The sequence below is a fragment of the Vanellus vanellus genome (genome assembly GCF_965231255.1).
Source record: "Vanellus vanellus genome assembly, chromosome: 2".
NCBI lineage: Eukaryota > Metazoa > Chordata > Aves > Charadriiformes > Charadriidae > Vanellus > Vanellus vanellus.
In genome coordinates this window covers 66,607,172-66,633,735 of record NC_138906.1, presented here as the reverse complement: position 1 = coordinate 66,633,735, position 26,564 = coordinate 66,607,172, and the positions used below count along the sequence as shown (strand labels likewise).

At 42.5% G+C, this 26,564-nt stretch overlaps 1 protein-coding gene across 2 annotated transcripts in view; it reads left to right on the top strand.

Moving 5' to 3' along the window:
• The window catches only part of NFATC1 (nuclear factor of activated T cells 1), a gene marked incomplete at its 5' end in the record, with an annotated part of 119,706 nt that extends 98,364 nt beyond the window's left edge, over positions 1–21,342 (top strand). For both annotated transcript variants that reach the window (XM_082479186.1, XM_082479187.1), the window contains one exon: positions 18,811–21,342. In XM_082479186.1, the coding sequence (XP_082335312.1) occupies positions 18,811–18,860 (50 nt within the window). In that variant the 3' untranslated portion in view covers positions 18,861–21,342. The remainder of the gene's footprint in view (positions 1–18,810) is intronic.
• Positions 21,343–26,564: the final 5,222 nt, after the last annotated feature.

Below are 26,564 nucleotides of genomic sequence, written 5' to 3'. Positions count from 1 at the left end.
GTTTCTCTAAAACTGAAATGGTGCAAATGAATAGTAAAAGCCCCAGATTTGACTGCCATGGAAAAGCGTATCTAAATACCTTACTTTGCCCCAATATGATTTAAGTATAGAAAAAAATGAGAGGAGATGATGAAATGAGTAATGTGCTCACTAAACTTATATATATATGAGGAGAGAGTGTATCTGAGCAGTAAGCTCAAGTCAGAGTAGCCCGTCTGTTTGTCTGTATTGACCTGCAGTGAGATGGCTGCACTGTGTGGAGGTAGGAGGTTTCGGTGGCCCAGCTCCACTGGTGCAGGACCCTCAAATAACCCTGGGATTAATTTCCATGCTCTATTGCCATGTTTTCTAAGGAGCGAGGAAAGGACTTCAGTGCTATGGCTGTGTGGAGAGAGCTCCTGTATGGAGCCCCCAAAAACCACAGAAATATGGTAAAAAAGAAGGGGGTGGGAAGTGCTCTTTGAGCAAATATAGTCACGTCACCTGAACTTAGTGAGAAATTTTCATACTGGTTTTAAGTCTCATGCAGTGTAATGGGGCATTCAATAAAAGTGAGAAAAATCAGAAAATACTATCAATTGGCTCTTCCCCAATTAGAAATTACCCAGAAAAACTACTCCTAGAATGAGTAAGGCAGAGGAGGATTTATAAAAGCTCATTTTCAAGTTGATATGATTGAAGAATAAAACAGGAAATCCCCTTACTTTGCAACTTTCGAAAGATGGCATTCAAATTACATTTAGGATATGATCCAAATGCCATGAAAAAATTTACCATCAGCTTCGATGGATGTTCTAAAACAGGATGTGTTAAATCAGGGGAAATAATAACAGTCGCAAGTAAATTAACAGAAGATTCACAACACATTATGAATCACTGTATTAAAAAATCAATTAGAGTCAGCTATTTAAATAGAGGCAGAGTAGTAGCAAAAAAAAATTTGAACTAAAAAAAATAGAACATCTGCTGAAGTTTCCAAAGCTATATTTAATATTAACTTGGGAAAAGCACCTGGACTGAATGGTGTCTCATCAAAAATTTGTAAGTGTTTCCAGACCAAAATCACTTGGGTACTTTAAAAAAAAAATCATCTGCTCAACTAAAAGAGAAAACTCCTCTCTAAACCCTTCCCTACTGCTGAATTTTGTGGGGAATGTCACCATCTTAAACCAGAGAAGCAAAAAAATTGAAATGTTTCTGTATGATGCAGTTTTTTGTTGATTGTTAAGATCTAATACCAGGGTCTCTGCCCTGCTGGCTGCTGCACCCAAGCTGCACCTTCTGCCCCATTTAACTGGTTTGCTGGAAGAGCAGCCTTGTACAATTAGCTAACAGTGGGGTAGACTTTATTGTTACAAAGAATATTTTGGATTCAAGTACTCAGCACAGAGGAGAGTATGAAAAGTGAGCAAACTTTTGATAGAGATACCAGACTTCCTTCCAAGAAATGTACAAATGAGTGGACCATTTCTTCGGTTGAATATTCAGGAAAAAATTCTGCTTTTGAAATTTGAAGCAAACTTACTGTCTTCTTTTATTTTAGTCAGGAAGGTAGTAGGAGACAGGGCTGTCTATGTCTGATCATGTGAGCTGTGACCCTAAAAACGTTTGGTCAGCCAGCTAGAGATCAGCCAGCCATATACCTGATGTTTCAGTGGCTATAGTTATGGTTTCTCTGATGATGAAATCTAGATTTCTGCAACAACCAACATAATTTCTGTGCTGCCAGTTAAGACCTTGTTTCAGGAAGGAGCTGGCAGATGCTGATGACACCAAACAAGGCTGTATCATGCTTTCTGTTGTGCATGGTCCCCTGAGAAATGCAGGCCACTGCCTCCCTGTGCCTAATTTCTGAAAAATGTTTGTGTTCAGAAGGTTGTCTGAAGACAGATATAAGTTTCTTATGAAAAACTTTCATTGAGGGTAAGCACCACTGCAGAGGGAAAACCCCACACCTTGCTATACTAAAATGATTGCAAGGATTCTTCTTTAAGATGTCTAAGTAGGAATATTTCTTATAACATGGAAAAGACGTCTAGATTTTACATTGCTGCTGCAAAATGAATGTCTTAGAGTGGGAGAACTTACCTTTGGTTATTCTTGATACAGACAGCTAGAGTAAGTTAGCATAGATCCATGTACATGCAGTGCGGCTGCACTGATTTCTACCTGTTCAGGCCTTAAACCTGTTTATTCAGGAATGAATGTACTAGCTGCAGGGACGATTATTCTAGCTACATCCTTACTTGAGATTACCCTACTTTTAAGTACAAGCAGACATTTCTGTGTATCTTTTTCTTTTGCTTTACAGACTTTTATTTATATTATGTATCTGTATCTCACATGCCAATGGAAATCAGGAAAGGAAATTAATTTGTATGAATGGACTTCATAAATTTCACGATTTACCCATAATGAAATCCTGGTTTGCAGAATGAGAAATAATAGGGCTTTTCCAAAATATCTTAATCCTTGGCTATGATTAGTGGCAGAAAATGAACCATTCTTTCCTATGTGTCTAAAGTCCAAGTTATGCTCCATGTAGCTGTGTGATATTCTTTCCAGTCTCATGTCAGTAAATAATTGCAGTGCTGCTCTTTAGTCTGTCTCTGACCTTCGCTATGCTCGCCTTTCGTGAACAAAAGCTGAGAATCATGACAGATTGATCTCCTTCTGTGATCTGATCTCGTCTAGTGTGAAAGGAAAGTTCATTAATCCTACTCGCAAATTCCTTAACCAGTTTACCATAAATGTTCTAGTCTATAAGCATATGTAATACAGCACAGCCATAACAGTGCTTAAAACAGGATTAGGCAGAACCTCATATTTTCTAACTACTTCTATTTGCGGAAATACAAATTCACTTTCTTTATCTTGTCAAGGGTGATTTTTTTGTAAAAAAATTATTTTAACTAGTTTAGGTTTTATGAGTTTAGGCTAGAATATTGTCTAGTCTGTTTAAACTTGGCCACTTTGTGTAATTGTAGTTGTTATTACCTGGACACGAACCAAAGATGATTCGTGTTTTAAGGAGCGTATTTTGGGGATAGGGAGCACTAAGCTGCTTAACATCATCTTGTTTTAACAATTAAAAATTGACAGCTGGGCTGTGTACTCAAGCAAAGCAAGGATTTTTAGGCCTAGAGAACTGGTTTAGAATCTCAAAAAGAAAAACCACATGCTACTAAAACCCTGTGTATGGTTTTCCACTATTCCCTAGAAAGCAGTTAGGGCTCTAAGATCGAACTCTACCCACACGCATATACATTAAAGCCAACACATTGAAGTAAACACAGAAATGTGGTTGTCCTCTGTCAGTGGTAGGAATCATAAGTAAGTCTGCTGACATCAGAGAAGTTGTGTATGCAGCAAAATTCAGGTGAAATAAGACAATGGATCTACTTGCCTTTTTTGCATATCAACATAAAAGCCTTTCAAATAATCTTTAGGGAATAATGAGAAAACTAGAGTGTTTACAATGCAGTGACTGATTCTTTCCTGCCAAGCCATCAGGCCTGTACCTTGTGCATTTGTAGACCACCTTTACATATCTCCCTGATAAAGACTTGATGTAAAGGCCGTTAAAGTGAACAGGCATTCTTCAGTTGTCTTCTGTGCTCTTTGGATCAGGCTCCAACTTACAATCACGAGAACCTATCGCTTTAATGCTCTTAAAAAAAGTCCTATGTTAAAAAAATAGTGTATGAAAATCTAATACTGGATGAAAAATTAAGGGCCCAAAAGTTGATGCAGACACAAGTTATAGTTCCCAAAGTAACTGTAAAAGATTATATTACATTAATATGTAAAGGTTAATGACACATGCAATAATCTGAAATACTGTCTGTATTGTACATGTAGTGTGACTGACTTGCAGGGTTTTAAGAGCCCTCACTTTGGTTGTTCGGGGTTGCTGATATTTAAAGCAATGTTTGTGTTGGTTACAAGGCCTAGGCCAAAGACATCTCAAGGAGCCCTACGTTCTTGCACATTGAATAGTGGATAAGTATATTTTGGGTGAATGCACCATGCCTGTTTCTGTCCCCCTTTATGCCAGGAGGAAAGAGAAATTTCTTTCCTGGTGTAGTTGTTGTACAGGTATGTAAGGTCCCTTTGTGCCATTTTGGAGGTCTCTTGAGTTGCTGTACTCTTTCATATGGTCTGTAACGAGACAGTGACAACACTGCACCATGCATTCTCCATGGAAAACAGGATAATTTCAACAATTTTCCATTTTCTGTAATGTTTTTCTCTGAAGTGGGGGCTGTTCTTTATGTGTGCAAAGCTTTCTGTTGCAGTTCTCCATAGATAGCCATGACAAAGAGAAAGCATGAAAGCTTCTAGGGCAGAACATTCATCCTTACTTATCTGGCCCTCAGAGACATTAGCTAATCGAGGCACGATACTCCATACAATAGGACAAGTGCTGTAAAGCTACCTCTGTTATCCCAGCGAACATGGAGACTTATCATTCCCATGGCCATTTTACAGGATTTGTTTTCTTCTGACAACAACATCCACAGCCTATGGTGCTATCGACTCCAACAATGAATCTGATGTTGGCTCTGTGTGTTATCGGCTCCCTAATAACTGTCTTTTTTTTTTTTCTTTTTTTTTTTCTTTCCCACCCCATTTGTGAGAATTTGTCCCCTGGAGCTCTTCTCTATCAGGCCCCTGCAGCTGCTGTTATTTTAGATATGGCAGGAAGTAGGTACCGGAAAACAGCGAGAGCTTGCAGTGCTCAGAAAAATCTAGAAATTCCTCTGATTTACCCCAGGCTCTTGCTCCAATCAAAGCCAGTTGCAAAAAGGAAAAAAAAAAAAAAAAAAGGGAGAGGGGGAACGTTGGCGGGGGTGGGGGAAAGGCCCAACCTGTCAACTGTGTCTGGGCTGCGTGTGTCTGGAACGAGAGTTTCAGCCTCCTGCGGGATACCGGGAGACGCTCGGTATGGCCATGTGAGCCAGGGAGCACTTGGGTGGGCACGGCCTTTTATGCCGCTGGGGCGGCAGAGCTGGGGTTGGCATGTGGGCAGCACTGTGCCGGCAGGTGCTGCTACCGGCACCCTCCCTTGCCAACCGAGGAACCCCCTCTCGCCTTCCTGGGGACCTGTGTTTCTAAAAGCTCATCCCTTTTTTACGGTCTCCCCTCTTGTGTCTCTTGTATGCCTAAAGCAGATCAGCTTACCCAGCCGTCCAGCGGGCTCTCATAAATGCTTTTAGCAGCACTTAGCAAAGGTACTGGTGGAAAGTCACTCGAGCAAAAATCTTGCATCACTACTACTACTACTAGTGCCGCTGCTGCTATTATTATTATTTTTTTTTTATTTTATTTTATTTTTAAAGCTCATAGGGGATACTTCTTAATCTCCTAAGGAAAGACATTTTTAGCCACTTTGAATACCTTTTAAATCAGGCTAACTCTGGAGGTGACTTCTAAACGAAAAGAAAAAAAGAAGAAACAATAAGAAAAACACCTCCAAACCTCTCAGTTCAGCAAGCGGTTTAGAAAAAAAGACACCACCACCCCCATACACAAAGACATACACGGAAAAGATTCTACCTTTAGAACTGATTTTAATAAAGAAATCTCCCTCTTTGACACAGCAGATAAGGAGGAAGATGTCCGCCCACAGACATCTCACACCATTAGCAATCTAGTTAACATCTGTAAATGTTTTAGGGAAAGAAATTACACTTTGAGACATTTCTTTTTTAATTACAGGCTCCAGATGAGATTTGTTAGAGCAGGGAAATGTATCCCATAGCGACTGATGTCAATAGCAAGCAGTCCCTAAAGCCAGCCAGGATTGGGAAAGCCATGCTGTTTGCTGCTCTTGGCACTGCTCCCTGCTTTCACAATGTCAAACTTAGAACCGCCTTTATATGCACTTTCCATTTTTTTTTCCACAGTAGCTGTTGCCAGCAAGCTGTAAACTACCGTATATCACTCAGATTTAAGAACCTAAACTTTAAAACAAATTAAACTCTTGTTGACATTGTAATAAAAATCAGAATCGAACTGAACAGCTCAGTAAAACTGCACTTCAATTATTTTATGGATTTAAGATTGTTTTCTAGGATTCCCAGACTCCCAATACAGCAAAGTTATTTCCTCTTGGCAGATGTCTGGAAAAAAAAAATCATTGAATGGATAAAATTATGTGGCAGACACTAGGTTGAAGCCTAAAGGGAGGAAATGGTGTCTCCCCAGCACCTGTAAATATTTGCTCTGTGTCTTGACCAGAAGAGCCTTTTCGTCCATACTTTGAAAAAAAATTTCAAGGTATTTATTTTGTGAGTTTTTAAGAAAATAGAATTTTCATCCATCAAAACTCAGTTCCTAACTAGGTGTTTATGTGGTTTTGAACAAGAACAGCAAATACGGGTCTGACCCACCCTTCAGAACCACGTCCAAATGCAGGTAAATGCATGCAGCGCGTGAGTGCTCCCAGTTGCTGGCCTCTGCTTATCTTGCATCTCCCTACTTAGCAGTTAATGTTGGGTATTCTTTTTATAATTCTCTTTTTTTTTTTTTTTTTTCCCTATTCTGTAAAATGGAAACAGAGGTTTCCATCCCAATAACTGCCAGGTTTCCATTCTTTATAATGTTTCCTCTCAAAACAGTTTGGAATGAAAGTATTTCAGAAATGTGTGTAGACGGAAGCTACTGGAGATAATAATTTGTTTCATGTAACTGTGTTTTACAAAAGGTGTGGTGCAGGAGAAGGGCTGTTGCATGGGGCAAACAACAATTAGCTTGTGCAGCCTTTCACCAAAACCTTTGTTGCACTTAACTTATTTTCTTTCATCGCATCAGTGAAGTGTCCTTTATGTCCCTAAGACCCCAGCCTGAAAAGTGTTCTGTTCTTCAGTGAGAGCTGAGAACGCTTGCTGGGTTGTGTTCATAGCTCCTGCCACAAGGATGCTTCTGAAGATTGAGCCAGGTGTTGCACATCTGCATGCCCACAGCTAGGTCCTGGGGTCTGCATGTTCTGGCTGATCTCCCTGGGGAGTGGGGAGCCTCCTGTCCCTCCGAGCAATGTGTAGTCGCGTGGATTGTCCAAAGCTGCTGTGTTAGGCTCCATGCATTCACCTCCTGATCTGAATTGGCTGACTTGACCAGACTGAATCTCATGTAAGCAGCCAGTTTTCTTCATTGTAGCATTAATAAATTTTTTAAAGCTGCTCTTGAATTACTGTAAAGTTCTTCCACTCATTTTGTTGCCTGGAGCACCTCTCAGAGTGCAGGCCAAATTCCTGCTGTAGTTTGGATGTGATGCCAGATCACAGCCCAGGCCATGGAAGCACCCTGTCATTCCTCAGCTATCGAGAAGCGAGGTTTTGGAGTCCAAGTACTCAAAAAGAGGCAAAAAAGAAGTCTGTCGCACGCTGCAAGTGGTTGTTTGGAAAGTGTAATGCAAACATTTTGAATAAAGTTTCAGGTCCTTAAGTGTGCTTGAGAGATGAGACTTGTACTCCTGCATTTCTCAAGTGCCTTTTTCCTAGTTCTCTAGTGCTGGCCGCAGGTTTGCCGTGCTTCATTCTTGGGGCAGAATAAATTTCCTCTCTCGTGGAGGCCACTGAGCTTCAGCACAGTTCTTGCGTCAAGCATTGAGCTGCAAGGGAGAAGGTTTCTTCATCCTTGGGAGCTCAGCTGTGATTCTTACTGAATTTTTGCAGCCCTATCTGGTGTTTTTTCTGTTGATGTTGCTCTGTCAGGCCTGCCTAAGGAGCCTTTCTGCAGCTTAACACAGCATGTGGGAAAAGGGAAAAGAGGAAAAGACATTTTGCCGTGTTTGCAGCTCTGTCTCACTGGGACCATGTACAAATAAAAGTATTCTTCCAGCTGCTCTAATTTGAGATGCTTGCTATAGGCAGTTTTAGCATCCAAGGAGTACTGGAGTCCAGCAACTGTCTGGACACCGTGGTTTTCACAGCTTCGTCTTCTGGGAGGGGGAGAGCACCAAATGACACCCTGCTGGTGGTTTCCCCACCATAGCCCAGCTTGCATTGATATGTCTCCAGTGTGGCTCCACTAAATCAGCCTTTGGATCAAACCTTCCCAGCCAAACTGGATGGGAATTTTGCCATGAAAAGTTCTTTACCTAGTGTAGTTAGTGTGGTGTAAACCAATGCAAGAGTATCATTAACCACTGCCAGTGCTCTTTTCCAAGGAGCCATGGCAGAGAGGGCATGCATTCCTTTTTGATCTGCAGCGTTCTTCAGCAACAGATGCTTCTGTGGTTAAGATAAAATCCCGTGGCATTACGTACAGCTCGCATTATGGTGGTGGCCAGGTCATCATGCCACAAGCAAATTTATCGCATAACAATTTGCCTGCATCATTTTTTTTTGGCAAGCTATTTGCAGCCACCAATGCAGATTCCCAGAGCTAGCCGCGCTTCTGTGACCACTGCTGAAGATCAGCAGCCATATTTCGTCACGTAAGGATTTCCCCCAGCTACCACAACCTTTCCCAGCCTAGCCACCAGCAGGCTCATAGGTGGATTTCTTTTCCCTTATCAAACAAATTAAAAATTTTATTAGCCCCACCCAGCCTTTCTCTTCCATCAAGCAGTACATGGCCACTCACTGAGTCATCTCATGGCCATCATTTTATCTGCCTGAACAAAACCCCTGTGAATTAAGGGTTAGCAAACAAAGCTCAGCCTTCACCACAGCTTGGGTGGGAATGTGGCCCAATAGTGGTCACCCCTCAAAGCAGCACATAGGCACATTGTGTATTGTATACGCAGCAGCATCCTAGTGTTGTCCCTGCCTTGGTGCCCTCTTTGCTAGATGATGTGAATAATAACATTGCTTTTTTTCTGTTTAGCACGCACTTTGAGGTTTTCTGATGAAAAGGGCTGTAAAGGAAAAAGGTGGTGATGATGGTGATGGTAATAGGGCAAGTAGTGTCCATTAAAAAAACAAACAAACAAACAAAAACCCCTCCTTGCTCAGAAAAAGATCAGATAGACCCTGTTTTAACCTATGACCAGAACACATTTAATGTTAAGGCCCAATGTTACTCCTACTGAAGTCCATCAGACTTTGAGGTTGGTTGAGTGGAAGAGCTGAGTCTCTTCGCCATTCTCTGCTGTGGAAAGAAAAGGGCACTCAGCAAATACTCCTGGGTGGCCAAAGGTACTTCTTTCTTCCATTCATTATTTCTTTGCTTTATTTGATATGCCCAGCTGCACACGAGCTGGTTTTTTACAAACAGCAGCGCAAGGTGGCTCATTTTGGAGGATTCCAGATGATCACTAGGGGCCACACTATTATTACATAAAGTCAATTAAAGAGCATACGTGCACATCCCATTGATTTGATTTAGAACTAACAAAAGCTTCAGTAATGTGCAATTGCAAGAAACTTAATGACCCCTTTATATTGAATGCAACTTCTGTGGCACCTAATATGCTTTGATGAATTGCTCATTATGTGCAATGTTGGAAAAGCTTCTAAAAAGATTAATAATTGTATAATCAATAGAGAAATTCGGTCTTACTTGGCTTTTTTTAAACTCTGAAATCAGTAAGTCATAGAGATTATGGATCGTCTCTTGCTCCCCTTTTTCCTTCTGTACCCCAGAAATATTTTTCTGTAAAGCTAATCTGTCGCTTTTCCAGCATGTGGAGAAACTCCTTCTTGCATTATGTGGAGAGGTCTGGCCTGATACAGATTGCTATATGAGGTCCAAAAGGCTGGCAGAAATCGTCAGTGCTGGGCTGGATGCATGCACATGGGATGCTCCTTTGGCAGGTCAGGAGGTCCCCAAGTAGCAGCCTCCAGCATTGGGCTCAAAACTTTGCAGCATGGTCCAGACCCACTCCCCCTCTCCAACTCACTGCTTGTAAGCTTTGGGAGCTGCCAACCCTTGGGGGTGTGCGATGGGCTTTAACCTTGCTCTTCTAGGCATGGGATTCTTTGAGAGCCTCGTGTCTCAAGTGTTGCCCACGCTGCAGTTGACTGCCAGTTGTGAGGTACAGCAAACCTTGTGGGATGGGATCAGAAATACAAGCGTAAAGGAAAAAAGGAAGTTTCATATCTGTTACATTCAGGGTTTAATAAATACTACCAGGAACATCTGGAGGCTAAAAAATAGGCAAATGCAGAATTGCTTTAAATTTGTTTCAGTTTTGAATCCACTCTTGTGATGCTTCAGGGCATGATTCATGAGTTTTGAATGCTGGGGTCTGACAGCACTATTTAACTGTTAGGCGCTAAACTGGACAGAAAAACTAGGATCAGTTTGTATTGCTGTATTTCTTATGGTGGGCCAAATTTCTCCTGTCTCAGCAAAGCAGTGCATGCTCTTCCTTATTCCTTCCTGACTGGTACCCACAGAGCTTCCAGCAGTACTGACCTTGAGTTTTGGCTGCCTTAGGTAGCATTTGCCTAGTTCTTCTGTCATGTGGAAATTTTGTGTAAAACATAAAATATGTCTGTTTTGTTTCCCTTACAGATGCTCTTAGGAACGTAAACACATAATTTTGGTTAAAATGTGGTTTATGTGTCCGTTGCCCAGCCCTACCCTCACATGTGTGTGTATGTGTGTGTCAAACGTGGCTTGCATCATCCCGGGGCAGATCCTGCAGCCTCTGTGCAGCCCAAACCCCAGCCGCTCCAGGCAAGGTTGGCCTCAGTGAAGGCTACTGAAAATTCCTGTTGACTCTCTGATTCTTTGATATAAAAGGTAAACCAGGTTGAGTGCAGCCGCCCTCAGATTGAGAGTAAAAATGAGCTAAAGTTTAGACCCCAGCGTGTTGAGAATCACTGCACTAATTCCCAGCAGCCAGGGAATTCATCCTCAAGCGTCTGCAGAGCAAGAGGCACAGGGCGTTCCCAGGGCTACATGTGGGAGGGATGAAAAAATCCAAACCCAGGAGTTCTGGTACGATAGGATGGGAAGCATTTAGTCTGGGAACCTAGTCAAGAGCCCCAGTTAAGTTACTGCCACACGATGCTGTCATTGCACTACAGCAAGGAACCTTTCCCATTAGCCCTCTGCAGTGCAGCCACTGTGCGAGATTTTGTGTTACTCGGAGTTGTTGACTTAAATAAGGCAGAGGGTAGAGCAGGTAGGAAAATGACTGTTAATGGCTGTCATGCACAACAATACCATCCATCGTGCCAAGCCAACGTTCGTATGGGAGGATCATGTTTTATTAAAACCTGCTACTTGTTGTCACTCACTTGCTCCACTGTCCTATTCTCCGTCTCCAAAAATAGCATGCCCTGTGGTGGTGGCTTATTATGATTAAACAGATAAAAATAAGTTTAAGGTTTAAACACATCCAGGACACCTGAGGTAATACAAGATCTGACTTCTTTATGGAACGTGTGAAGTTATATTTTCCATTGCTTCACAAGACTTGTTTTGTTTGGTTTTTTATTCAGTAAGCTTTATTGTGATCTATAGTTTCGCATTACAGGCTGGCACTTCAGGAATTTGTATCACTATTTTCTGATTATGTTTTTTATTCAAAGGACAAAACTTACTAGCTTTGAAAAATAATTTCTTTAAGTTTTATTCAGTGATTTAAATAATGATTCTCTATTGTTTGTTTCAGCTTTCATATATCAGAAAGGAGTGCTGTTTATTAGTAGGGAGGAAGTAGGTACCCTGATAAAAACTGTAGGATTTTACTCATGTGATGGAGTTTATACCAGGAGCTTCATTTCTTTACTTACTGTATATGTGTTTATATTTAGCCGTTTTTCTCTTTAAATAAAATCTGTACATGGAGATAAGGGAAAACATTTTTCCTTCCTGTATTTCTACTTCCTCTGCATTCACTTGCAACTTTGAATTCCTCCAGTGATGCTAATATGTGGCATTTCATCTGAAATGAAGGGCATACAAGAACACAGGAGCCTGATGGAGCAACATGTGGCATCGCTGGTGGAAAAATCCGAGGGCAGTAATTATAGACAGCAAAGTGAACGTCATACTACGAAGCATTACTACAGGTAGCGTGGTGTCAGCATCAAACTCATAGACTGACTCCAGAGTTATGTTTCCATATCCCTGTTCATATGCTGAATAGTGACAGTATGGTCAGAGCTGTACCCAGTGGAGAGGAAAACACAGTTCCCACTCCACCATGCTTGTGACCAGTGCGCTGTTGCTGACAGTGAAAATTCAGAGCACTTAGGGGGACGTCCACGCTGTGTAATGAGGTATGTGGGGAGATCCCTGACCTGGGAGTCGCTGTGGTTGCACCGACGTAAGGCTTGACCTGAGCTAGTGAATTCTGCTGAAAGGCAAAAATGATGAGCCAAACTGAGGCAGTTTTGCTTTCAGGTCTGCTGCTCTTTTCTGAAGATTGCTCAAATGGGACACCTAGCTGTGCAGTTTGACCAGTGTCAGACATGGTCCAAACATGGTGTCCAAATGTGGCACTGCATTGCTTGGGCAGTTACACCCATCTGAAAGATGAAACATTACTGTCTGAACACAGTAGAATCCAAGCATAATTTCACACCAGCTTTTCACACATACAGCTTGAAAGATGCAGCTGGTATTACTTGTATTTTCCATGACACGTGCACCAGTCAGAGCAGGTTGCTTTTGTTCCTTTTCAGTGAGAGAGCATTACGGCAGCTGAACCTCGTGCTTTGGTTCTGCTCCATCATAGAGATGATGGTCCCCAGCGGGTCACAGGTGGATGTGAAGTAACAAGCAAAGGTTGGTTAGTCAGCCGTGGAAAAAATCTTGATGTGACTCTGAAGGCCTAGATGTCTTGAGACACGCTGTGTGGCTCTTCCTATTGATAAGGAAACCAAAAACCATCCTGAAGGAACCGAGCTGATGCTGTCACTGTTGACACAGGAACAGGGAAACCTAAATGTCCAGACAATCACAAGGTGTCGGCTTTGTGCAAAACCTCTCAGTGCCCTTTTGCTTCAACTTTATCACATCCCTTAAAAAAGAGTGGAGGGGAGAGCCATGAAGCTCACTTGTGAAAGAGAAGCGTGCAGTCAGAAAGGGGCACAACAGTAAATACAACCCACAGCTCTGCTACTCAGTCTCCTTGTACAAACCTCTCTGAGCTGCTGCTGAAATGGGTTGAAGTCAATGGAAGGATGGTCATTATCTTCCATAGCCTTTGGTGTGTGATGTGTAAAGAGAAAACAACTTAATCAAGGCAGAAACTGGAGCCTTAATGTCACTGCTACCAAAGTGAACAGAGATGGGATATGTTTTCAAAGTGCCATCGTTCCATCCAAAAATTGTAAACTTTATAATTTTGGGTTTGACCATAGCTATCAGCTCACCTTTCATTTTTTTCAGACCCTTGGGAACATTTGCCTTTAGGCGTATGGAGTCTTCCAAGCTCATGTATTTGTAGCCCCAAAGATCTCTCTAGTTGTGGAAACCCCCTGCATGTGCCTGTTCCCCACTCCCTGCACCACTGACCTTGTAAATTCTTCAATCTGAGTTGGATTAATATCTGAGATGGAAGGCAGAACTTTATCTAAGAAGAACAGGTATTTTATTAAAACAAAAGGCCACAGTGTTACCCATATTTGTAGTCAGACAAGGAAAGCAGAAGTCCACAGGAATTTAAAGTTTTGCCAGTTGATGGAATCCATGTACAACCACCAAATGTTAAAAATATTCCATTTCCTATGAAGTTCACATCTATATATGGAACCCACATTTGTTCAGATATATCTGGTTGTCCTGTTCCGTGCAGGAACCCAAACTGTTGCATCGGTAAGACACTGATTTTGCTAATTAGGAAAGCAAAAATTTCCATTGCAAGTGCATTTTAAAGCAAAATTAAATACAAGAAGAAAAACCTCCTTATTAAACCAAAATGTGGTGTAACAGCTCACCACATCCTGCTACCGTGGCATCTGCTGTTTAGCAAAGGGAAGGTTCCTCTTTCAGATGCCTTGACAGGTAGAGAGGTCACGTGTTACCTGCATTTCTCAGCACTATTATTTTTTGACTTTCTATCAGTGGAAAAGCTGAAGGTGACAATGGAAAGTATCAGTTGAGGGAAGGCATTGTGGGGAACTGTAGGTGTTAGCTATGAAAGTGACAGTGGCCTCCCTCCCCAAAGTCAGCAGAAAAACAGTGAAAAAAAATCTGATGACAAAGGTGCTGTAAATCATTGTACTCAGCTGTTTGATCTGATTGGGATCAACCTGTTGCTTTAAGGGAAGTGTTGTGCTGATTAGACATTGAAAATTAAACATCTTGTATGTTTAATTCAGATCTGCTGCTAAGCTGTATGTAGGGCCTCCAGTAAGCCAGGTAATTCTTTGGGTCTCATCTGTCCTGTCTATAAAATGGGTCTTTTTGATTACTCAGGCTATGTTTTAAAAATTAGTGTAAAGCCTTTGCAACCTTTCTTTAAAAAATGTTGCGCTCGTTCAAAACTCAACTACTCCTGGAATGGTACTACAGACATGAATGGACGTGTATCCAAGCAGCAGTGGAATCAAAGGCCAGCATTTGCTTTAGGAATGAAACTCAAACCCAAGCCAAAATAGTGCTTGCACAGAATACTGCTGTTTTGTGGAGCACGCACAATGCTCTTGTAGTAACAGGTTTGTAAGCCAAAACTTGAGCATTCAAGACAGCAACCAGCTGACTCTCCACAAGTAGTTAATATTTTGTTAGAAATGTGGTAACTAAGAGAAAAATACCAGTTCTTTTCTCTACATGAGCAATATATCTTACCTCTCTGGGGAGTTCTGCAGTGGTCCTACAGGACCAAGTGGAGCCCTGAGGATGCCAAGGGAAAGGAGTGTGATGGATGGCAAAGGGGATGGTGAACAGGGAACAATCAGCTCGTTCACATGACACATGAATGAAACTATCAAGAAACAAATTCAACACGACAAAAAAGTACTTTTTCTACCAGCACATCCTTAAACTGTGGAACCTTGTTGCTGCAGGAAACCGTGAAGGCCAAAACAGGTTCAGAAGGTTATTGGAAAACTTCATGGAAGAAATTTCATCAAAGTTTGCTAGAAACAAGGATGCAAGCCTCCTCTTGCTCACAAAGCCCTCCAACAGAGTAAAGGTGTACTACAGAAAGCCTTACTGGAGGTGTGCTTGGTTCCTATGCTCTTTCCCAAAGATTTGGCTGCTGGCTGTTGTGGTAGATGTGACACTGGTACGGATGGACATACAGGATGCTTCAGCAGAGTCATACTTCAGTAAAATAATTTTTGATTTTCTGTTGGGAAGGACAATCTTGGGTCAACCTACAACACTAATATTTGATGTTTTCTTGCCAAAAATAAAAAAAAAAACAGGTTTGGGTCAAACAAAATATTCCAAAACATTCAATTTGATCCAAAATAAAACATTTCCTAACACACAACAAACACATTAATATGTTTTGGAGTGTTAAAATAAGCAAATTTTCCAGAAATTTGAAATTAAAAATGTTGATGCTAAAGATACTTGAAACTATTTGAGAAATGTACTCCATATTTTCATGTCATTTTGACTGACGCAAAACTGCATTTCCCCGCCAACAAGTGTTCCTTCAACATCTGTTTCTCAGACCTGGAGGGTGAGAGGAGTGTTTTCATGGGAGTGCTAGACCATGCAGCTGGAGGTAGCGGGGAACATTCTTCTAGCCAAACCTAGCTAGCATCACCCAGCACACTCCACGCATGCTTGCCACCTAGTTTCCCCTTGTTCCCACCTGCTGGAGGGTTTTCCTTCCAGTCTCAGGTGCCTCGGCGGGCAGCACAGGAAAGCCCACGCTCAGCACACTTCCCCTTTCAGCTCTCGTGTTTAGTGCTCTCTGCTAGCAGTCTGCCTCTACAAGATCGGCTGCTTTGCCGGATCACTTATTGCCCCACCTGGGCCTTCTGGGTGCACCCTTGTCCCTCTCTGTCATTTTTTTCCACTGCGTTACTGGGAATTTTTGTATTTTCGACCCTGCAGTGGGTAAAGGGGAACAAGTGACAGTGAAATAGAGAGACCTGTGTCTGAGCCATGCTGTCCATGGGCCACCATGGATGAGAGAGATGTTGAGCATCCTTTTGGCGTTTTTGGCCCTGTTTGATTGTGAGATCCTGTGGCAATGGGTGCACTTTTGTTGAAGTTCCATTGTCTCCTGAATCCATGCTGACATTGTCTAGTGACTGTTGTTGAACAGCTGTCAGATGTTGCTACAGGAGGACACCAGACTTGGCTGCTGCTCGTCAAGGCAGCAGAAGTCCACCTCTGTTAAGAAATTAACATATAATAAAAATGAGCAATAAAGCCAAAGGCCTAATCTGTATCCTGTTAGAGTTGATAACAAAATTGCAAGTGATTTCAGCTAGGGCCAGATTGGTTTGGCTGCTGGGAGCTGGAGAGAGTATGACCAAAGGACCATGGTGGTCTGATGGGCTTAGCCAAGGCAGGTGGGCTCCCAGATGAAAGTAAAAGTCATGTCACCTCTAGGGTATGCCATGCATCCTACGGCGCTTGAGTGACAGAGGGTTCAGCTGAGGGTACCTAGCGTGGCTGGAAAGGACAGCTTCTGAGTGCCTAAGCCAGTTTTGGAGATGGACCTTTGGTTCTCAGACCTTCACGTCATCAAGTTTCTTCCAAAATACTTTTACTAAGTGCTTTAATAGGGGAAAGCATGGGCTGGCGAGCTGAGGGATGTTACTTTTGAAAGTTTTATGGAATGAATCAAGCGAGAATACCTCAGCATGTGCTATAGCATTAGTCTGAGATTCAAGATACCTGAGTGCTAATCCTGACTGAGATTGGGAGCTCCTTCACTTTTCCACCTCCCTGTCCCCATCTGTGAAATATCAGTGATACTTAGGTTTACATTTTGCAGAAGCACTGAGAAGATTCATTATCTAATGTTTCTAAGCACTAACTAACTGTACAAACGCTGACAGTTGCCTTGAGTAGTATCTTAATTGCATTTGATGTAACAGAAACTTTAAGGGAAAGTTAGCAAAACCATGATGCTCTCTGGCCCATATGAGGATTTGTTTTCATTGTCACACCCAACACTAAGATATCACTGTGTGTTTTTGCTGTGTACCCAATGTTGCTCTGAGAAGTTTATCAAAGAAACTATCTTTACAAAAGCATCATGGAAAAATCATCCCACGGAATAAGTGTGCTGTTTGCTTTCAAGGCAGCAACTCAGTCCCAAAAACTGTCTGGAATCTTGCAGCGTGTAAATGGGTAGCACTTCTTGCTGTGTTCAGATGCATGCAGGGCAGTCTTTGCCACAGAGCAGGACTTGCTGCTTGAATTTGTTTCCGCTGTTTGGTAATATTAAAGATGAACTCCACGGTACTCTCAAGAGAAAGAACTGCTGTGTCTTCACATCTCATTTCCATACCACTCTTACTTTGCTGCCGTAAATAGGTAGTTACAAATACAACTGCTATTTCCTTTCTGAGTTATGGTGTGCATATCCATTGGTAGAAGTGGTTTCAGTGGCCAGGACCTGTGACACAAATCCTGACTGATTCATGCACTGCAATTACTAAATGGGCAATAGGTCTGCAGAAAAACAAAACAAAACAAAACAAACAAACAAAACAAACAACAACAACAAAAAAACCCCAAACAAACAAAAAAACAACTAGCTGCTTCAGGAAGTTGGTTTTAGACAGGCTTGGTCTTTTCCAGTAAACACGTGAAGTTATCTGGATGGCTGTGAACAGCAACCCATGAGGAAAGGAAAACACGGGTTTTTCCGTGGTGCTTCCATGACGTCAGCATGTGTTTCCCACTCCCAGCAATGTTAGGGAAACTCAGAAGCAGTGATAGCCCTACTGATGGCATTTTGTCTATCTTCATGTAAATCAGGTGGTAGCAGTGGCTGCAGGGAGGTGGAGTGGAAATAAAAGGGATGTTATGTAGTCCACTGTAGATGGCCTTTGCCAGTTTCAGTCATTTCCTGTCCATCTGCCAAAAATCACAAGCTGATAAATGGACATAACTGCAGTGTGGGAAACTATTGCTTGGTGATCTGCAGGGGAGGGGGAAAAGAATGAAAGAAGACTCGTGAATAAAGAAAACAACAGTTTGTCAGTGGAGATGCAGCCTGACTGGCTCATGCTGAGATAGCGAACCTTGTTTATTCTTTCCTCTGACTCTTGCCAAAGGTTTTAACTTGCTTGTCCCTCCCATCTGTCTGTGTAGATAGGAGCAAAGACTGCATGTCCATGTGCGTTGGTCACCATGAAAGGAGGGTATATATTTACATGTGCTACCAGCTCCAGGGAACGGGCAAGCATGCAGCAGTTTCTTCTCTTCTTCGTCTTTTTTTTTTTTCCTGGTATCATCCCACAGTGGAAAAAATCAGCACGTGAAGTTGTGTTCTATCTAGTCATTGCAGCTGCACATACACAGCTTCAGTGGCTGGCAGCTTTCTGCTATCAGTATCTACCATGGCTAACATAACTTTGCAAACGGCTCTTTTTATGGAAGGGGTAGATTATTCTAAGATTTCCTGTGGTTCTCTTTGCTTTACATTTCCAAGCCAGTTCTAGAGCAAATGAAATGTTTTATCTGTAACTGATTTGAAATGTTAAATGTGTTTGATGCAAACAAGGACTCAGGATGCTGCTGTTCTTGTGATGCCTGGTTTTACACTGTATTTAGCATGTTAATAACCTTGGTTAATCCCGCTGGTTTGCACTGCGATCAGCCTGTACAAGCTGTCTCATGATGTTATGCTTACTGTTCAGAGCTGTACAGAAGCTGTCAAGGAACGGATGCAAGTTTGGGGGGCTGTGTACTGAAGAGACCTGCCTGTAGCAGTAGGATGCTAATCAATTCCTTTTCTCTTGTCTTCTTTCTTTGCAGTAAATGAAATTATAAGGAATGACCTTTCCAGTACCAATGTCCAGTCATAGCTTTCAATATGGGCCTAGTATGAAATCCACACACACTTTTGACTTAGTTGGCGTGTCAGCTCAAATAGAGAGATACCGAATAAACTGAAGACGTTGCCTGGTACCACTCTGATCTTCCACCTTACTGAATGTCAGGAGCTGAAGATTTACCTCTAGCTTACAAAGAAGTAGCTCCTCAACTTCAACTGATGAAACAGCTTCTTTAAAGAAAATCATCTCAAAAGGAAGAGGAGGGAGTACGCTCCGAGACGGTGCATTTCATGGGACAAAACTAGGAAACTCAACAAAATCTGAGTGCTTCTTCCCAGTGCTGATCTTTTTGGCATGGCACCGCTGGAATACAGCCCTGGAAGTGCCTTATTTTACTAGGTTGTGGCATCAGGGCATTTTTAATAAGCTTTGAATTTGCTACCATTAAAAGTGTTGGTAGGTGCAGAAACTATAGAGCTTGCATTCTGGAGAGTGATATGGGAAAAAAGCGTAGGACTCTGCAGCAAAGTAGGGAGAGCAATCCCTACCCCAGTAAGATGCGTTTATGAATTCCAGAATTTCTTCAGCTTTTCCTCTGCTGTAATGTACAGCCTATTGCCTTATGCGCAGTGCATTTCAAAAGCCTCCTTATTTGTCATCATCTCAGCTTTCTTTTGCATATTGTCTTTATTATGTGCTAATGAATCATAGGGTTGTTATTAGTAGCATGTTAAGATTTTGATTTTAATCTGGCTTCAGTCATAGCACAAGTGAGTTGAATAGCACAAAATAAAAAAGGTTGATGGACAAAAAATTGAAATCTATCTTTTACATGATAGATGAATGTGTATGCATGTACATACATACTAGTATATATGCATATATTTATATATGACAAATAATATAGATGATTGCCTAGTGAGGGCACTGAATTTAGCAATAATTTCAATTTCTGAGAATGCATTTCAGATCCACAACAAATATTTCAGCTACTTCTTTTGAGGGTTTGTTGCACCTAAAGCAGGTATGCATTTTCTTTCCTCATGCAGTTAAGCAAGCACTTTAGATAGGCAAGAAGGATGCATACAAATACACGTTATTTACCAAATGACAAGATATGAGTTATAGTAACTGTAAATACCATTATGGAAGAGTGTAAAATATTTGTTCAGTTATAATGTTATTATTCCGCAGAAGCCTTATAACTCTCTGCTACATGTATGAAAAAGAATATTACCAAAAAAACCCACAAAAGTTTAATATGCAGCGCTGTATAGTGTGTTATCAGATTAGCTAATGTTTCTGGAGCTACAGGTAGGCATGTAGTGTAGCCTTTAACATTGTATTTTTTACAATCAACTGCTTATTATATAACTAGCAACAACCTATTATTTCATATAACCAAAAAAATAAAGCTAAAATAAAATAGCATGACTTAAATTAAAAATGTTTAACATATTGTGCCTTAGGAATCTGTGCCCCCTTCTGGAAATAGACCTGAACTACACCTCCGTGCTGGGGTCTTCCTTAACCCTAATGCAGTGAAGATTGAACAGGTTTCACAAAAAGGTGAAATCCTCCTAAGTGTTTTAAAACATTATTCTGTATAATTATGTCTTACATTCTTTAGAAAAAAAAATGGAAAGCCATATTTATCACATTTGCACATTACTGTGAAGACATGAGAATATAATATGGCTATATGTACATAATATGCTGTTATTGGTCCCTATAATAGTCTGTTATTCCTCACCTGTTTAATCCCAGTTATTTACCCTGTATTTAGCATTGTAGACGTTGCATGAAACATTTCTTATAGACTGCCATACGAAAAGTTAAAAAGCTTGACAGATGTCAGCTTGACTTGTAGCTAGAAAATAGATCCAATAAAGCAAAATGTTTTGCTGGAAGCTAGTCTTAGAGTGGTTCATTTTATGTTATCTTGACAAATCTTCCTTTCTCATATAAAATAAGCAATTTTACATTATGTGAATATATAAAAATATATATCTCCATCTCTTCTATTTGAAGCTGTTTGCATCCTGCTGCATCCTGCTCATACAACCATCTTAGTATGGAAGTACAGTCTCTTGTCAACAGACTCTTCTTCATTACCCCCTGCATTTAAAGATATTGCTGCCAAGGAGAGAAAATGATATATGATATAATTCTCAGATTTTATTCTCTCAGTATTTCAGAAATCTCAACAAAGTGTGCATGGAGGAATCTCTGGTGATGCCAAAGCATTTTTTTATTCATATACGTACATGCCTTGGATGAGGCTTTTACAATACAGGACAATACACACACACCCTCCACATTTCAGCAGTAATTTTAGCAAGGTTTTCAACTGTATGGTTTGAATATGTTGCACCTCCTTCATCCTTATTTTTATTTTCCTCTTTAAGCTATTTTGGAAAAAAAAACCAAAAAACAAAAAACAAAACCCAACAACCTGTTACTTTTAAGCCTGGATAATGGAAGATTATGCATCTCTTGTATATGTATTCGTAAAATAAAAATGAAAGCAGAAATATTTCCCGTATGAGACTGCTATCTTGTTTTTGTACGTGTGTTACGGTTGTTGCTGTCAGTGTATGAAAATGGTTTTCATCAACCCTTTCTGAAAACAAAGCAAAACCAAAAAGCCACAACGCTCTGAACTTGGAGCGTAGTCCTTATCGGTATGTTCAAAAAGACTTTTGCCAGGGATGATTCTGACTATTAAAAAGAGCCCTCTGGATGAATTTTAAGTGGTGAAACAAACTACCTTATTAATCATGCAACAAAGTACTTGCATCTGTATACATTGCTCAGACAACAGCTTCTTTTGCTCTCCCTGGAACTATTTCTGAAATGGGTGGGTTGCTAAGGGTAGGCTTTGGATCTGAGTCTTCAGTGCGGTACATACGAGACATTTTTGTTAGGCTGGAGGCTTTCATAGCCCTGCAAGGAGAGAGCTACCCACAGACTAGCAGAAGGAGATGGCTTTTCCATGAGCTGCATATATGTGATGGATCCATATATGTACAATGGATCGGATCTGTATGATGGGGCCTATTCCCTGAATCCCTCTGCTGCTTTGCCTCAAAGGAGAAGGGGCAACAGGAGGGTGTCAGCTTAGTCAAAGCTGGGCTCAACGCAGGTCTGGGTTTCTAGTCACCTCATCAGGTGGTGCATTTGTATGTACCAACATGTGACACCTGGTGGGCCAAATCACATAGAAATGCTGGAACAAAACAGTCGTCTTCAATTTTTCTAGACCAAAGGCAAGTTATGAAGTATATATGAAGCATGCCTACCACAGCCGTCAGGATTTAGGTAAGCATTTAAACACGTTTCAAAAATTCCTCCTCAAGAAGGAGACACAAATATGCATTTAAGGCTTTGTTCAGTGAAGACCTTTCTCTGCCTTGGGTTTGTCTTCCTGTGAGTACAGGGTGACACAACCTGCTCACTGTGTCACACCTGACTTCCCTGGGGTTGCTACCAAATCCCTTACAATTTAAGGAGAGGCAGATGCTCCAAGCCCATTGAAACCCCGATATGGCCCAGGTCCTTAGAGGTCAGTCAAAATACTCTTTCTCTGTTTCTCTGTCTGGAGGGTGGAAATAGTGATACTTACTTCTCACGTGGATAGTGTGAGCCATATTGTTGGTGAGGTTCCTGGAAAAAGGAAAATACTGAAAAAGTCATAAATTCTCTATATCTCCCAGACACTGTGGCATCTTTCTGTACCAAAGCAAAATGGTCACAAACTGAATTCATCCGAACAACGTACTTCAGTCATTGTGCTACCTGGCTTCCTCTGAGTTTCCTTTCCCTCTCATTTCCATACAGCCCCTCACACCCGAGCATGGCTACATTAACCACATCTTGACCAGACTTCTTTAGGCGAAAATAGCCTTTAGCAAACTCCTGGCTGAATACTTTCATTCATAACCAAAGCAGAAGGTGAATCCCACACATCCATCTGGTACTGTTTGACTAACTAGTCCTGCTGGAGTCATGCCTTTGAGATTTTTCCTTTCCCGCTGAAAATGGCAAATTTCAAGGAGTTAAATTTCTTGGACAAAGCTGTACTGCCTTGAAGCTAAGCTTTCCTTCACCATGTGTGTAATTTTATTGCATTCATCACTGTAAATCTATTGAATTTGTCTCAGTAAAAATAAAACAAAATCCCTCTCATCAAGTATATTACAGACGAGTGTTAAGGTCAATGGCATAAGATCTTCTTGGTTTCTATAGCTCTTTTTTTTTTCTAAGAAAATGGTCTAATTTTATGTCACAAGCAGTGATTGGACTGTTCATCAAACTACAGTGAGTCCCATCTTCACCTTTGCACAGGCTTGCCCAATGTGGAGGTCAAGTGTTTGTCTGCTTTAATTTGCTTGTATTGTTTCCTCTTTCTCAGCAAGTTAATGTTTTTCTTCTTTGAGCCTCTTTCCAAGAAAATGAAAAGGTTTTTGATTCTCTTCTTTTCAGGTAGCCAAATAATTTGTTCAGAGCAGATCAGTTACAGATTCTCATGCTGTTGGCTTTAATTACAAGCCGTTCTTGATTCCAAAACCAGCTTTTTTTTGGCCAAAGAGACTGTATTTTTGGACTGTGCAAACTCGTGGAGCTTTAACAATTCAAATGGTTGCATTTTCAGGATTTAAGGCAGCTGGTAGTATACCTGGCACTTGCTGTTGCCCGTAGGCGCGTTAGCTTTTGTCATTTAAACTGAAAAGTTGCTGACTATAGTGCTTCTTTAGCTACTTTCAGGGACAGGCAACCCACAAGCCACTCATTGCAGATGTGGCAAATTCATTTTCAGTCGTTTTAAGGAAATCCCTTTTTTTTTTTCAGGTTGGGGAAAGAGTTTCCAAAAATGCCGTCAGCATCAGTTTCCAGCACCTCTTCTGAATTAGTTTCACACCCTCAGCTCCTGTACCCAGCCTGTTTCCAGCACTGCTGACGGAGGGCTTTTGGTTTGAAAATAACATAGAGCAAACACTGACAGTGGATATCGGTGGCAGAGCTGTACTATCCCAGGGCTTACTCTTAGTCCGATGACCACTTCACTGACTTGACTCCACTGGCCCATAGCTGCTCCAGTAAGAGCAGCTGCCCAGATGGGAAGTCGTGCACCACACACAGCTGTTTTAGGCATCTCCCTCAGCCATCAATCTCCCTGCCTGGCTGGAGGGGTGACCTAAACATGCCGCTGGGGCCACCACATGCCCATGATGTTGAAGGTGTTTATAAGCAAGCCCTTGGCGCCCAAATTCAGAGTTGGTTTGCCTCCGTTGCCGTTACTCTCTTGGCTTCCCTGTGGGGGTTTCTGCCAGCTCTGGGACCATCCCTTGCCCGTGAGCCATCAGGCAGGTTGGGATGGGGGCGTGGGGACTCACCAGCTGAGGTTGTTTGTCTGCCATGCGGGGAGGTCCCAGGAGAACAGACTCTGCATTTTCAGATGCGTTTTTAGTTCTTGTGCTGGTGACATTTACAAACCCCATTCTGGGGTGCAAAATCTCCAAGAACACCCATGGTGGGGGGTCTCAAAATTCAATGTGGTGGTGTTCCCATCCACCCAGGGGACATTCCAGTGACACCAGTTTAATGGTACTGGGGGAGAGCAGAAACCTCTGGGCCTCACCAGAAAATATTTCCTTGGCAGGAATTTTTTAACTGCAAGGTTTGGGGTTTTTCTGGTCTGGTTTGTTTTGTTTTTTAATAGGAAAAAATGACATTTCCTCCAACATGAAATCTTTTGCTCTACTTACTTTTTTATTTTTTTTAATTTTCTGCTTAGAAAATACAAACCACATATTATTTTGGGTCAGGTTGATCTAAACTGCACCTTTTTTCCCCCTCACCCCCCCTCCAAATCTCCGGGCTGGGCTGCTTTCCCAGACAATGGCTCCCCCTCCACCCAAGCAGAGCCGCACAGGCGTCACATGCATACTGCGTCTGCCCAATTTCTTGAATGGTTACTTTGCAGGGAACTCCTCATGGATCTTTCCTGCCTCCCTGGCCCCCTTCCAGGGCTCCTGCCTGGGCCAAGCTGATCCAGCCCACTGCTCTCATCCTCTGGCAACCTCTTCTTTCTATTATGTGTTTACCGTAATCTTCTTGTGTATTTTATCCTATAAACTGGATTGGCCCTAGTTGGATGATGACACTAAATTGAGCACGCGCCTTTTGGCATATCGAATGAGTTACTCCTCTGCTTTCCACCTACCCCACGCACAGGCAGCCACTCCTCTGTTTTCTAACCTCATCCTCCCCGCCGGCACACCAGGATGGCTCCTGTCCAGCGACGAGCTCTTTGCAGAGTACCCCACAGCAAGAAGCTGAGACCATGGCTGCATGTGCAGAGGGCACAGGGTTTGTTGCTCGTGATACAAGGGCTTTAGTTCAAGGGATCTCGTGAGGGACCTTGCCAGCAGAGTGCTCCTTGCTTCCACTGCCAGATGGGCAGTGCTGGGGAAGGGGCGCCGAGCCTCTTGCTCTGACCCACAGTGGCCGCCCTGCCCTTGACAAGGCTCCATGCCCTGCCATGCCTTGTGACAAATCCTCGGCAACCCCATAATTTAGTGGTGGTAATGGTGTTGCAAAAAAAAAGTGTGTTAGGGGGTGAAGAGTAGGAGAGGCAAAGGGAGGAGCAGAAGCACCACATGGTATTAACCTCGTTGCTGGCAAGGCAGCAGGAGCCACGGGCAACATCACGGGCTGGGCAGGGAGAGGAGACTCACCACAGCGTAGCCCATGGAGCTCTGGCCCCACTGCCCCAGCTGGAGGTGAGTGTGGGCCTGGCCCGGTGAGGGCTGAGAACAGCCACTCTTCAGCACACCTGTGGAAACAAACTCTGTGCCAGTGTGACCCTAGGACATGCCCCAGGGAGACCACCCTTCACCCTCCTCCTGGCACCTGCTGGTCAGAGCGATTGAAGCGGGTTTATGGTGGTTTCTCCATCCAGCAGCATGACAGGGACAGGGGTGAAGGGGCTCCAGGGGCAAGACTGCACAGCAGCAGTGGTGTGTGGGAGGGAGTGAACTCTGTCTGACTGCCAGAATGAGTCTGCGCAGGTGGGTGTACGAAAACTCATCTTCTTTTCTCTTTAACTTTCCAACTGAACAGCATGGTCTGGGCAGAGAAGCCGTGGGAGGGAACCCCAGCACCGTTTCCCTGTCCCTCCTTGTCTTCAAGAGCAAACCAGCCCTTTTGGCAGGGAGGTGCTGCTTGGAGCAGGAGGTACTGGGTGTTTTCGGGGTGCTCTGGTGCAGCCGCTCATATGACTCCCGCTGACCTCAGCCATGCAAATGACAACTTGAGCATCTACATGAAGACACAGGCCAGCGTAGGAGTTTCTGGTTCGGTTTCCCTGCAGTGCACGTTGCCATTGACACTATAGAAAGTCGATTTCAAGGGTGGTGAACAAGATCAGAAAACTCTCGCTCCCAATTTAGAAAGTCAGTAGTTTTGGGGTTTAACTTGTAGAGCATGAGCACATGAGTGCTTGCCGGAGGGATGGGACAGGACTTGGGTGCTGCTCTCCTTGCAACCCTAGGTGCACGTTGAACCACAGCAGTGATGCACCTGGCCCATACCCAGGGCCACCTTCATTGCAGATGATCACTTGAACATCCAAGTGATCATTCAATAGCAGCGATCGTCTTGCTTCAATGTAAGGTAGCAGGCACCGGAGATCTCTGGCAGTGCCCACAGGCACAGCATACCAGGCCGTCT